Source organism: Heterodontus francisci, chromosome 5 (genome assembly GCF_036365525.1).
Source record: "Heterodontus francisci isolate sHetFra1 chromosome 5, sHetFra1.hap1, whole genome shotgun sequence".
NCBI lineage: Eukaryota > Metazoa > Chordata > Chondrichthyes > Heterodontiformes > Heterodontidae > Heterodontus > Heterodontus francisci.
The window spans coordinates 135,021,258-135,034,587 of NC_090375.1; the positions used below are offsets into that span (position 1 = coordinate 135,021,258).

Sequence of the window (13,330 nt, forward strand, 5' to 3'; positions counted from 1 at the left end):
GAATAAAGTATATTATCAGTATCACTGTCTCAGCTAGAACTTCTCGTTCTAGCTTTGTGTCTTGCACAAGATATCTGGATATTATGTCTGATTATCCTTCCCGGTTTTGAAAATTACATGAAAACCCAACTCTAGAAGATGCGGGCATCGTTGCTGCAAGCAGTCAGGCAGATTTGGTGGAAGAACCCACTGCAGGTCACTGTGATGCGCATTAACCTGAAATTGAGTTCCATCAAGAGAAAGTGTTCTAGCATCCAAATAAACACCAAGTAATGATCTCTTCCATCAAGAGGGTGCCAAATCTCCTTCCCCTGACCTTCAAGGGTGCCAGCATTGCTGATTCCTCCACCTGTGGGACACCATTGACCAGAAGCTTAACAGGACGAGTTGAACACTGAGCTGCAAGAAACTAGGTACTCTGCAATGGGTGACTCACCTGTTGAAACTCAGTGGCCTGGATCCTGTGTTCAGCAACGAAGGAACGGTGCTTGCCATTCACCTTGCTGACAGGTTCCCACAAACATTTGACCAGTTTTAGAGCCAAGACTTCCTGTCATCAGGCATCTGTTTCAGCACTGTCCTTCACAGGATCTGTTAAGTTTGTAAGTATGGCAGTAAATACAGAGGCTTTTCAACCAATCAGATTGAAGAATTCTCAGCTATGCAGAGTCTAAACTGAGAAGCATAAAGCAGGAAATATAAATTAGATTTAAATGATGCACAGAAAGTGAAATAAAGATTGGGAAATATAGATGGGATGAAGGGAGAGAGGTAAAAGACAGACAGGAAATGTTTAAAAATTTTTTTAAATCTCCATTTTTCTTCCAAAGGAATGAGATTCCACACTTGTAAAATTATGTTTTCAGGGCCAGAGAGGTTGTTCTTAAGTAATAATTACTGATCAAGCCATTAAAAACTTGCTTACTCGCAAATACACCAGGCCTAACTTTTTCAGTCGTCTTTAGTGTGGAATTAGTACCTCTAGTTCAGGCCATTGCAGTCATTTCAGTGCCAGGTCTATTGGCATCGACTGCAAAAACACACCATGTGGAGGAGCGGGGTATCTCTGACAACAACTTCTGAATTTCCGTATTTAGCTGTGCATGTGTGGTGCCAGAAGTTGCTGTCACGTTTACCCCATAATAACAAGAGCACTGATAGCTTCACCATTATTATTACAGCAAAATCTGGGCCAGTGCCTATCCCTATCTACAATACTGAAGTCAGGAGTGTATTGGAATATTTGCTACCTTCCTAGATGAGTGCAGCTGCAACACTCTAAGCTTGCTGCCATCCTTTGCAGTCATTATCCATCCTTGCCATTACTGCCGCACTGGCTACAACATGTAGTATCTTTTATCCATAATACTGGACCACATTCAGGAAGCATTCTACCATCTGCAGAAACCTAAAAATAATGCCAGATAAGTGTGTTTCTACAACTTTATGATCATTTCCTCCCCCACCCCCCACTCCGCCAAAATATTCAAGGTTGAAAGTAATTATGACCCTCACCTTCCCTATCTCGTCTATATATCTTCCTGTTAGTTATATCAGATGTCTGTATTTGATGAAATCAGAGCCTTCATGAGGACATGCCCTTCAGCAGGGATGTGAGGTCTTGCAACAGCTGCCAGTTGCATCTCACGTGGTGGGGGGGTGGCATTGTGGTGACCTTAGTTAAAGTGCATGCATAGTATTCACATGCTATGCTGACCATTAGAACAGTAACCAACATTACAGGCACACCTGCAGCATCCAGTAACCTGTTGCCATCTGCCGGTACATTTCCACTCACAGAATCACAATTGTTACAGTGCAGAAGGAGGCCATTCACTCCATCGTGTCTGCACTGGCTCTCTCAAAGTGCAGTTCACCTAGTGCAATTTCCTCGCCTTCTCCCAGTAACCCTGCATATTCTTTTCATATAACTGTCTAATTCCCTTTTGAATGCTTCAATTGAACCTGCCTCCAGCACACTGTCAGGCAGCGCATTCCAGACCTTAACCACTCGCTGCATGAAAAAATTTTTCCTCATGTTGCTTTTGCTTCTGTTACCCATTACTTCAAATTTGTGCCCTCTCGTTCTCGATCCTTTCATGATTGGGAACAGTTTCTTTCTATCTACTTTGTCTAGACCCCTCATGATTTTGAATACCTTTTATCAAATCAGCTTAGTCTTCTCTTCAAGAAAAACAGTCTCAACTTCTCCAATCTGTCTTCATAACTGAAGTTCTTCATCTCAGAACCATTCTCGTGAATCTTTTCTGCACTGTCTCCAATACCCTCACATCTTTCTTAAAGTGCGGCGCCCAGACTGGATGCAGTACTCCAGCTGAGGTCGAACTGGTGTCTTACATAGGTTCAACATAACTTCCTTGTTCTTGTACTCTATGCCCCTATTAATAAGGCCCAGGATACTGTATGCTTTATTAACTGCTCTTGCAACCTGTCTTGCTACCTTCAATGACTTATGCACATATACACTGTGACAAAAGTACTTCCATTTTTGAATTTTTTTTTGTGGACTTGTGTTAAAACTGAAAAGATCCCATTGATATGTGTTTCTTTTTTAATCAAGTTCGCAGAAAGGAAGCTTGAGATGTTGTTTGAAAACAACCTGTGCTGGAAATCATGTGCTTTAAGCTCAATAAACAGAAACCTTGGTGACCTGGGGAAGATGTTTGCAGAGAAGCCACATGTGGAGGTCAGGAGGTTGACTTTCTGTTTGGGGACGATATTGTTTTTAGTTCAGTTGGGGTGTGAACTGTTTTGAAGACAGTTGGAGATCGACTTGCCAAGGAGAAACCACCCAGATCACCTCTTTCTCTACCTGTTTGAAGAAACCCTTTGTGGGGGAGCTAAAATCCCTGGTGCTGCATCTCTCCTGAGAAGCTGGAAAAACTTGACAGATTAATTCTCAACGCCGCCTGAAAAGAACTGCTTTAGAAGAGATCCCAGTGACCCGTCTCCGTATACCCGGACTCCAGACCAAAAGGGACAATTGACTTCCTTCCATATCTCTTTTTCTTCTTGAAGAATTAACAAGTATTTAGCCAAAGTATTCTTTTTTTGTAACAGACCTCTGCAGAGAGAATTTCTGTATTTTTTCTGTGTGTATAATTTAAAAAGGGAATTTTCATATTTCAATCTGGTGTGTTAATGCTTTGCTCCGTTGCTGCATAAGTCTTGTATGATAAACTGATTTTCTTTGTTTATTAAAGAAACTTGGTTGATGTATTTTATTCTGGGATAAAGGGTAGAATATATGATTGACCGAATCGGTAACTGGGTAAATATTTTTAAAATATATGTTGTGACCTGCGGAGAAGTGGGACTAGAAAAGACAGTACACTTCTCTCATCTTGGTCGTAACAGCATTCAGGTCCCTCTGCTCCTGCACCCCCTTTAGAATTGTACCATTTATTTTATAGTTCTTCCTACCAAAATGAACCACTTCACATTTATCTGCATTGAACTGCATCTGCCACCTATCTGTCCATTCCACCAACTTGTCTGTCCTTTTGCAGTTCTACACCATCCTCCTCACGCTCCAGTGCAAGGAAACCCCCATCTTTCAATCAACAACTAAACTGGCCTCCTCCTATTTAGGGTTATCAATGAGAAGTATCTCTTTGATATATCAATGACCTGAACTTGGCTATCCAGGGTGTAATTTCAAAGTTTGCAAATGACGCAAAACTCTGAAATATGTTAAATAACGTGGACGAGAGTAACAGACTTCAGGATGAAATGGGCAGGCACGTGGCAGATGAAATTTAAGAGAAATCTGAAGTGATTCATTCTTCCTACAAAAAATGTAAAGTATGAACTAAATGCTACCATTTTAAAGGCAGTGCTGGAACAGAGATATCTGGAGGTGTATGTGCACAATTCTTTGAAGTTGGAAGAACAAGTTGAGTAGGCTGTTTTGTTTAAATAAAAGCATATGGAATTCTTGCTTTGTACTCTCTGCCTCTATTAATAAAATCAAGAATGTTTTTTAAACCTTTATAAAATACTGGTTAGGCCTCAGCTGAAGCGTTGTGTTCAATTCTGGGCACTACACTAAGAAGTATGTCAAGGACTTGGAGGGTGCAGAAGAGATTTACTAGAATGTTACCAGGGATGAGGGAAGTTACGTGGAAAGACTAGAGAAGCTGAGTAGTTGTTCTTGAAACGGAGAAGGTTGAGATCTGATAGAAGTGTTCAAAATCATAAAAGGTTTTGATTAAGTAAATAAGGAGAAACTGTTCCCTGTGGCAGGAGGATCAGTAACCAGAGGATACAGACTTTCTCTAAAGCAAAATACTGTGGATGTCTGAAATCTGAAATAAAAACAGAAAATGCTGGAAATGCTCAGTAGGTCAGCAAATCCTGTGGAGAAACTAAGAACGTTAATGTTTCAGGTCGAGGATCTTTCATCAGAAATGGAAAACATTCGAGCTGCAACAGTTTTAAGCAAGTACAGAGGGAGGGAAAGAGTAAGGGGAGGAAAGAAAAAAGGGAATGTCTGCTCAGGTGGAAGGCAGGAGAGATTGAATGATAATGGGATAATGGTGCAAGACAAAAGGGGGTGGTAATGGAACAAGTAAAGTAAGGAGAGGAGGTGTAAATGGCAATAGCAGAATCATTACCAACAGCTGCTGTCTGGGAGCAGTGGTTGTGATCTGAAATTGTTGAACTCGATGTTGAGTCTGGAAGGCTGTGAAGTGTCTAATCGAAAGATGATGTGCTATTATTGAGCTCCATGAATGTTCCAGTAGCGTTCAATACTTGACCGCTTCTAGGAATAATCTCCAATTCCACTTTTCAACAATACTCATGATTCATATCAAGTGCCTCTCCTTCGCCCCTAATGTTTGAAGCCTTTTAAATTATTCTCTCAAATCTGTAAAGCAGAATCACATTAAGGCAAAAAATTAATAAGAAAATGTTGGAAATACGCAGCAGGTCCATCAGCAAACATAAGTGGGGAAAAAAAGATAGGTTAACAATATACAGTTCGTAAGAACTTTGATCACAATGTGTGACTGACCAGAAATAACCGGGTTCACATAGCAGCAGTACAGTAAGTCTGTATTGTAGATGATGTTAAAAGGCATATATTCTGATTCATAGCCTTCTTTACACTTGGTGCATTTCAAATAACATTTTTTTTTTACATTTTTAATATTTTCTTCTAAAGGCTTGCTTTGTACTCCTGTACTCCTATTGGGGAAGCTGCACATGTGTTGGAGATGGCAACCAGTTATGAACTCTGATCTCAGCTGAGTTGTAGAATTAGCCCATAAAAATGAATGATCCTCGAGTAATTATAGCAATGATAGTTTTATGTATCTATCAGTGCAAGTTCGGATAGTTTTGAGCTTTTTTTTGTATTACACTGCTCTTTTTGTTGTACATATTTTGCTCAGTTTTGCCATTCAAAAAAATAATTGCAACTTTTCAGTAAAAGGTGAAGTTGTTTTGTAGTTCTGTTGTCATGTATTCCCTTTATTGACTCGCTTAATTGTGGCCTGTACTCCAAGTAAAGCGGACCATAAGAACAGCTTTGCCATTTCTCAAATGATTGAGATTATTTGTGTGTAGAATCATATTCACCAGTCATGTTGGTTCCTTAATAACATTTCACCTCGGGGGCGATAGGTGGGGTTCAAATGGTTCCAAGATACTATGCATGGTGATGGAATATTGGAAGAAGGTCAACCCTTGATAAATGAGCCAGGCAAGTCCACAATACAACACTGTTGATTATTAGAAATGTGGCCTGGAGGGCTAACCTGTCACTGTAGGAGCTGAAATTTTTCACTACTCCAGATAACTGTGCAATTCAGTGCTTTAATGGGTACAATGATCCTCCTGATTGAACAAGAAGCAAGTGGCATATTAGTGCTCTGGGTTTTGTTGGGGGTGGTGGGGGTGGGTGGTGTGGCAAATGGTGTGATTTTAACCTGTGTACCATTCTGGGCCAGAATGCTTGGTTGTTGTCAATTTGTCTAGCTCTGGAATTCAATAAATGGAACATTTCCCTTTTTGGGGATGGGGATGTGGAGGAGAGTATGCACTCAATATTGGGAAAGCTGCTTCATCAATGGCCTTCCCTCCATCATAAGGTCAGAGGTAGGGATGTTTGCTGAAGATTGTATGATGTTCAGTACCACTCACAACTCCTTAGATACTGAAGCAATCTGTGCCCATACGCAGCAAAACCTGGACAACATTCAAGCTTGGGCTGATTAGTGCCAAGTGACATTCACGCCACATAAGTACCAGGCAATGACTATTTCCAACAAGAGAGAATCCAACTATTTCCCCTTGACATTCAATGGCATTCCCATCACTGAATCCCCCATCATCAACATCCTGAGGGTTACCATTGACCAGAAACTTAACTGGAGCGGCCACATAAATATGGTTGCTACACGAGCAGGTCAGAAGCTGGAAATTCTGCACCTGCTGACCAGCCAAAGCCTGTTCAACTACAAGACACAAGTCAGGAGTGTGATGTGATGCTCTCCAATTGCCTAGATGAGTGTAGCTCCAACAACTCTCAAGAAGCTCGACCCCATCCAGAACAAAGCAGCTTGCTTGATCAGCACCCCATCCACCATCTTCAACATTCATTACTTCCACCGCTGATGCGCAGTGGCAACAGTGTGTACCATATACAAGATGCACTGCAGCAACTCACCACGCCACCTTCGATCGCACCGACCAAACCGGCAGCCTCTTCCACCTAGACGAACAAGGGCAGCAGATGTGTGGGAACACCAGCATCTGCATGTTCCCTTTCAAGCCACACACCATCTCAACTTGGAAATATATCGCCATTTCTTCACTGTTGCTGAATCGAAATCCTGGCAGTCCCTCCCTGATAGCAATGTGGGTGTACCCGCACCAGATGGACTGCAGTGATTCAAGAAGCAGCTCACCACCACCTTCTTGAGGGCAGTTAGGGATGAGCAACAAATGCTGGCATTGCCAGCAATGCTCACACACCCCATGAAACGAATAAAACGCAGTGGTTAGCACTGCAGCCTGACAGCTCCAGCGACCCGGGTTCAGTTCTGGGTACTGCCTGTGCGGAGTTTGCAAGTTCTCCCTGTGTCTGCGTGGGTTTCCGCCGGGTGCTCCGGTTTCCTCCCACAGCCAAAAGACTTGCAGGTTGATAGGTAAATTGGCCATTATAAATTGCCCCTAGTATAGGTAGGTGGTAGGAGAATGGTGGGGATGTGGTAGAGAATATGGGGTTAATGTAGGATTAGTATAAATGGGTGGTTGGTGGTCGGCACAGACTCAGTGGGCCGAAGGGCCTGTTTCAGTGCTGTATCTCTAAATAAATAAAATAAAAAAATAAATAAAAGGAAGCCCTGTGAATTGAGTAGTTTGGTTTGGAGATTCCTCAATCCAGCGAAGGGTTTCCAGCATGTAAGCTGACAAAACAAAAAATTTGATTGTGTGATAATATGCAGGTTGCTTATTTGGCATCTTTTTTTTAAAAAAACAAATCTTTTTATATCTTCCAAGCCTGAGGTAGAAGAATGGAGTTCCTGGGATGAAGATGGTCCAACCAGTATTAAGATTGAAGGAGGCAATGGTAATCTGGCAACACAACAGAATGGTACAGGAGAGTCTGAAGAACCTGATTACTTTAAAGACATGACACCAAACATACGAAAACCTCAAAAGGTATGTACTATTAATAATCTCAACTTACACTACATAATGAAAAATATTCTTTTCAGTTTAAACTGCATGAAATACAATTTTGCTGAAAAAATATTGCTGTAAGATTTCATATACCATTTAGTATTTTTCTTTTACTGTCAATATTGAAATTATCCAATGCAGTTATATATTTTAAACCTCTTGCAGCTAAGGATCGATAGCAAATTTTAATTTGAATATGTACTACTGACTTTGATTGGACTTAGACAATTTTTGAACTGAATACTGTAAGGTTCATTGAAGGATTTAAAGTTCTTAAAGTTGAATTTTAAATTCAGTAACTGTGTTTAAAAGAAACCATTTTTATTATTTCATAGATTATTATTAAGAAAAAAGAACCATTAAATTTTGGAATTCAAGAAGGCAGCATGGGATTTTCCAGTAGACTAGCAGCTACACAGGACATCCCATTCAATCAGCCATCAGTAAGTATTTTAATAACCTTTTATTTCTAATGACTCCCAGCAAAAACACTGGAGAAACTGATTTAAACTGACTGATCAACGCTGTACTGGCACAATGGGTGATCTCTAAGGAGGACATGTTTTGGTATAGGCTAGGTACATTCCAACGAGGGGGAAAGGTAGGGGAGCCAAAGCTAGAGTTCTTTGAATGATGAGGGGGATAGCAAATATGATGAAACACAAAAAAGGGGGTGTGTGATGTATGTTAGGTCAATTCTTCAAGTGAGAATCAGGCGAAATACAATAAATTAAGAGGGGAATAAATGCTGGCCTTCCCACTGATGCTCGCATCTCAAGAACAATTTTGTTTTTAAAAAGTGAAGAGGAAGGTAAGACTGGCAAAGAGAGAATATGAGAATAGAATGGTAGCTAACATATAAGGGAACCCAAAAATCTTCTACCAGCATGTAAATAGTAAGCAGGTAGTAAGAGTCAGGGTGGGTCCTATTCGGGATTGTTACGACCCGGTGAGAAAGAGGTCTAGCATTCCCTTTCAGCCTTCATCTGGTCTTACCGTAACAGGGTTTAATTTTAAACACACCGTGTTTTTAGCTCCCCTTTGGTGAATGCTTGTTTACCGCTTTCCAATTATAAAGCAAAGGAACCAGCACAAACAGGCTTTCTTAGGTTCAAAGAAGAATAGTTGAAATTTAATAAACTTAAACTCTAATTCGGTTAACGCCTAAAGATACATGCATGCCCTAAGCTAGCATGCATACGCGATACACATATGCAAATAGAGACAGAAGAAAAATAAAGTGGAAAAGTTTGAGGCAATATCTGAAGAGTTGTTATGGTTTTTCGAGCTCACTGTATATAGAGTCCTTGATTGTAGGTAGTAGATCTTGCTTTTCGTTGGGCCCCAGTATTCTTCTGGGAGCAGGCAGAAGAGATCTTCTCAGTCCAGGAGCAAACAGCTTTCTGCCCAAATTGTTTGTACAAATTCAAAAAACTCAGGTTGTCCAGCAGGTTAGTCATGTGACTAGCTGGTTTGACCATGTCCTTTTGTGTATTCGGCCATCTTAGCAGTCAGCCTGGAACGCAAGCTCCCCCACCTTCAATGTCTGGTGATTAAAAGTCCATTGTGGGTTGAATGTGTCAAGGAATGGCTGCTTTGTCCTTCCAAACATTGTCTGTTAATACGCAAATATCTTCTCCAGCCACGGCTGATCTGTTTAACAAGTCCTTTCTTCACTCCAGTAACGGTTTAAAATCAATGTTCATGATAAAATTAACGTGCCTCATTCTTGGCAGGTGGGGGCCTAGCATGACTGGGATAAAGAGGCTGATATATGCTTCGAGGCACAAGGCTAGAATACTTAAATGAGTACTTTGTTTACTAAGGAAGAGGATGCTGGTAAAATATTGATAGAGGTGATGGATGGGGTGAAAATTATGCAGAATGTACTGGAAATGCTGGCTGTGCTTGGAGTGGATAAGTTGCCTGATCCAGATGATTTGCATCCAAGGTTGCTAAAGGAAGTGAAAGTGGAGATAGCAGAAGGGCTTGCCATAATCTTCCAATCTTCTCTAGCTTTGGGAGAGGTGCCAGAGGATTGGAGAGTGGTAAATGTGACACCTTTATTCAAAGGGTTTAAGGATATTCGTAGTAACTATAGGCTGGTCAGTTTAACATCAGTGATAGATAAGGTTTTAGAAACAATAATCAAGGAAAAAATCAACAGATGCTTGGAGAGGTTTGAGCTAATTAGGGAGAGTCAGCACGGATTTGTAAAATCTAATTGAACTTTTTGATGAAGTAATAGAGAAGGTGGTTGAAGGGAATGCAATGGATATGGATTTTAAGAAAGTGTTTGATAAAGTACCACATAAAAGGCTGGTTAACAAAATTGAGCTTCATGGTCAGTCAGTTTGGATTTTTTTAAAAATTGGCTTAAGGAGAAAAACAGCGAATCGTGGTAAATGATTGTCTACCATCCTCCAGTCTGAAAAACAATGGTAAAATTTGCTGGTGATACCAAACTTGACGGTGCGGCAACCAGCGAGGATGATACAAATCGACTGCAGCAGGACATAGGCTAGCAGATGGAATTTAACACAGACAAGTTGAAGTGATTCATTTTGGCAGAAGGGATAGGGAGAAGCAATATAGACTTGATGGCACCGTTCAAAAGCGTGTGCAGGGACAGAGGGAACTGGAGGTTCATGTGCGTAGATCTTTAAAGGTGGCAGGACGTATTGAGAGTAATTAGCAAAGCATATGGGATCTTGGGCTTCATAATTGGAGGTATAGAGTACAATAGCAGGGAAATTTATACTGAACCTTTATAAAACTCTGGTTAGGCCATAACTAGAATATTACGTCCAGTTCTGGTCACCACACTTGAGGAAGGACGTGAGGGCCCTCGAGGGTTTAGAGGAGATTTACCAGAATGGTTCCAGGGATGAGGGATTTTTAGCTTCAAGGTTAAATTGAAGAAGTTGGGCTTGTTCTCCTTGGGGCAAAGGAGATTGAGGGGAGATTTGATAGAGATGTACAAGATCATGACAGGTTTAGATAAGGTGGACAAAGAAAAGTTGTTCCCATTCAATGATGTTACAAGGACTCGGGGGACACAGATTTAAGATTTTGGACAGGAAATGCATGAGGGATGTGAGGAAGAACTTTTTTTATGCAGCGAATGGTAGTGATCTGGAGCTCGCTGCCTACAAGGGTGGTAGAAGCGGAGACTATCAATAATTTCAAAAGGAAATTGGATGGGCACTTAAAGGAAATATGAGAGCTGGCATGGACTCTGAGCTGAATGGCCTCCTTCTGTCCCATAATGACTCTGTTTATCAGGACTAGGATGTAATTCATGGTGTTTAGAACAGTAGAACTTTCATTGCAGAATTAAAACCAATAGTTATTCAGTACAAGATCATTTTAATTGGCCATCGGTTATAACATTCTATAATTTCCCTTAAAGTTCTATATTGTATGCTTGTCCATTCATGTTCCGTAATTATGGGAAAGCAAAATCATTGGAATTGGACTTGAAGTTGCCAGTGAAATTCTATAGGTGTTAAATGATCTAAGTTTTGGATTAAGTTAGTTAGAAAATTATATCTTGAAGCTTGGAATCAAATCCCTTTAAAATGCTGACGGCTAATCGCTATTCTAATTTAATCCTTTTCACAAGTTGCTGATTAGATTGTCTCTCATTCCCTCACCCCCTTAAGAAGAGGGAGGGTAATGCAGTCTATATTGTTCATATGGATCTTGATACCAATTTTCCCAATATTTCAGTTTTGTTTCCCTTAGTCTATTGCCTACAAAAACGTACTGTGATTATACCTCAAAAGTAATCAGTTGCCTATAGTAATGGGGTTGCCTGTAGACATGAAAGGCAGTATATAAATGCTTTATAAAAGTTCTTTTTTTTTCTTTATGCAAAATTCAGAAATGTCTAAATTTAAAATAATTTCATTTTGGAGTTTTAATTTTCTATAGTGGATAATGCCATATTCCATGATAGATTTTAATTATCGGAAAAATTACTAATGTTACTTGTTCTTTTGCAGCCTGAACTGGGAGATTTTGACACTTGGCAGGAAAACACGAATGCCTGGGAAGAGGAAGGAGATGCCACCTGGGAGGCAGAAGAAGTGCTGAGGTACTCTATTTTAGCTTTGTTATTGGCACTGGAATAAGTTGGGTGTAATGGCTTACAATATTGTTTTTTGCTTTGATACCCTAACCAAAGCACATGGACATTAAAAAAACAGCTTACATTTATATAGTGCCTCCAACATAGTAAAACATCCCAAGGAGCTTCACAGAAGTGTAGTCAGGCAAAAATTGACACCAAGCTAAAGGAGGAGATTTTGGATGGATGACAGCTACCAATGTTTGGGCAAAAGGGGTGGGAGATGCACTAAGGGCCAGATTTGGAGGACACAAAGTTCTTGAGCACAATATTTACTCAGTATTTCCATACAATTAAGAGTTCCCCCTCTCCCAAGTGGAGGATCAGGGAGGATGCCTCTTAAAATTTTCATGTAAACTCATAAACCTCCATTTTGACTGGAATTTGTTATTTTTCCTCTATTATTCAAATGTGGTTTTATGTGTTGTAGTCACACAAATGTCTGTTTTTCAATTCTTTTGCAAAAACGAATTCAAATTTTCATAAGATGCCAAAAGTTTTTTGACATCCTGTGGTTTAGTTTGCTTTTTTATTAGGATGGTTATTTTAATAATTTGAATTGAGTTTTTTTTTTTTGGTGGGTATTCTAGTGTAGATACTGATCTGTCTTGATGCAAAGACTTTGATATGAACTTTTGAAGAATTGCCCTTTTGCATGTCAAAGTATTGTGCATCTCTGCCATTATCTCCCCATTCCACCAGGGAGGCGGTGGCGTAGTGGTAATATCACTGGACTAGTAATCCAGAGCCCAGGTTAATGCTCTGGGGACATGGGTTCGAATACCACCACGGAAGATGGTGGAATTTGAATTCAATGACCATGAAACCATTGTTGTTTGTTGTAAAAACCAATCTGGTTCGCTAATGTCCTTTAGGGAAGGAAATCTGCAATCCTTACCTGGTCTGTCCGACATATGACTCCAGAGTCAGCAAGCCACTCAGTTCAAGGGAAAAGTAAGGATGGGCAATGAAATGCTGGCTGGGCCAGTGACGCCCACATCCCACAAAACAAATAAAAAAAACTCTCCATAAATTGCAACTCATTAAGAATACTACAACATTAACCTTCTTAAGGTCCCATATTTTTATTGACTTAGTTCATGACTGCCTTTGTCAGTTTTTAAAATCCTTGTACTTAGTTTTTAAAAACCTGGATTGCTTCTGTCTACCCTACCCGTACGACCACCCGTAAGACCTGGTCTTATGACCAGGATTTAGTCTTCCTCTGAGGCGGGGTGTATCCCTATGGGAGATGGGGGTGCAGAGGACCTGTCACCAAGCAATCTTCGCGGGAGCAGTCTAGGCCGATGCCAGTCTTCCCACCCAGAGGCCAGTTGAGGCCTTTAGGTGGCCTTTTAATAGCCAGTTAAGGGCCTGTTTCTGCCAGCGGTGGGGTGGGGGGTCGGGGTACCTCTGCCACATGGGGAGGAAGCCTTGAAACATGAAGCGTCCTCCCTGTGCGCTTGGGCGGGGGAGCTTGGTTCC

At 40.7% G+C, this 13,330-nt stretch overlaps 1 protein-coding gene across 1 annotated transcript in view; it reads left to right on the forward strand.

Moving 5' to 3' along the window:
- Positions 1–13,330, forward strand: part of ebag9 (estrogen receptor binding site associated antigen 9) — a 37,550-nt gene that overhangs the window by 20,669 nt on the left and 3,551 nt on the right. The window contains exons 3-5 of the mRNA XM_068030956.1: positions 7,531–7,692; positions 8,049–8,156; positions 11,721–11,812. Of these exons, the coding sequence (XP_067887057.1) occupies positions 7,531–7,692; positions 8,049–8,156; positions 11,721–11,812 (362 nt within the window). The remainder of the gene's footprint in view (positions 1–7,530; positions 7,693–8,048; positions 8,157–11,720; positions 11,813–13,330) is intronic.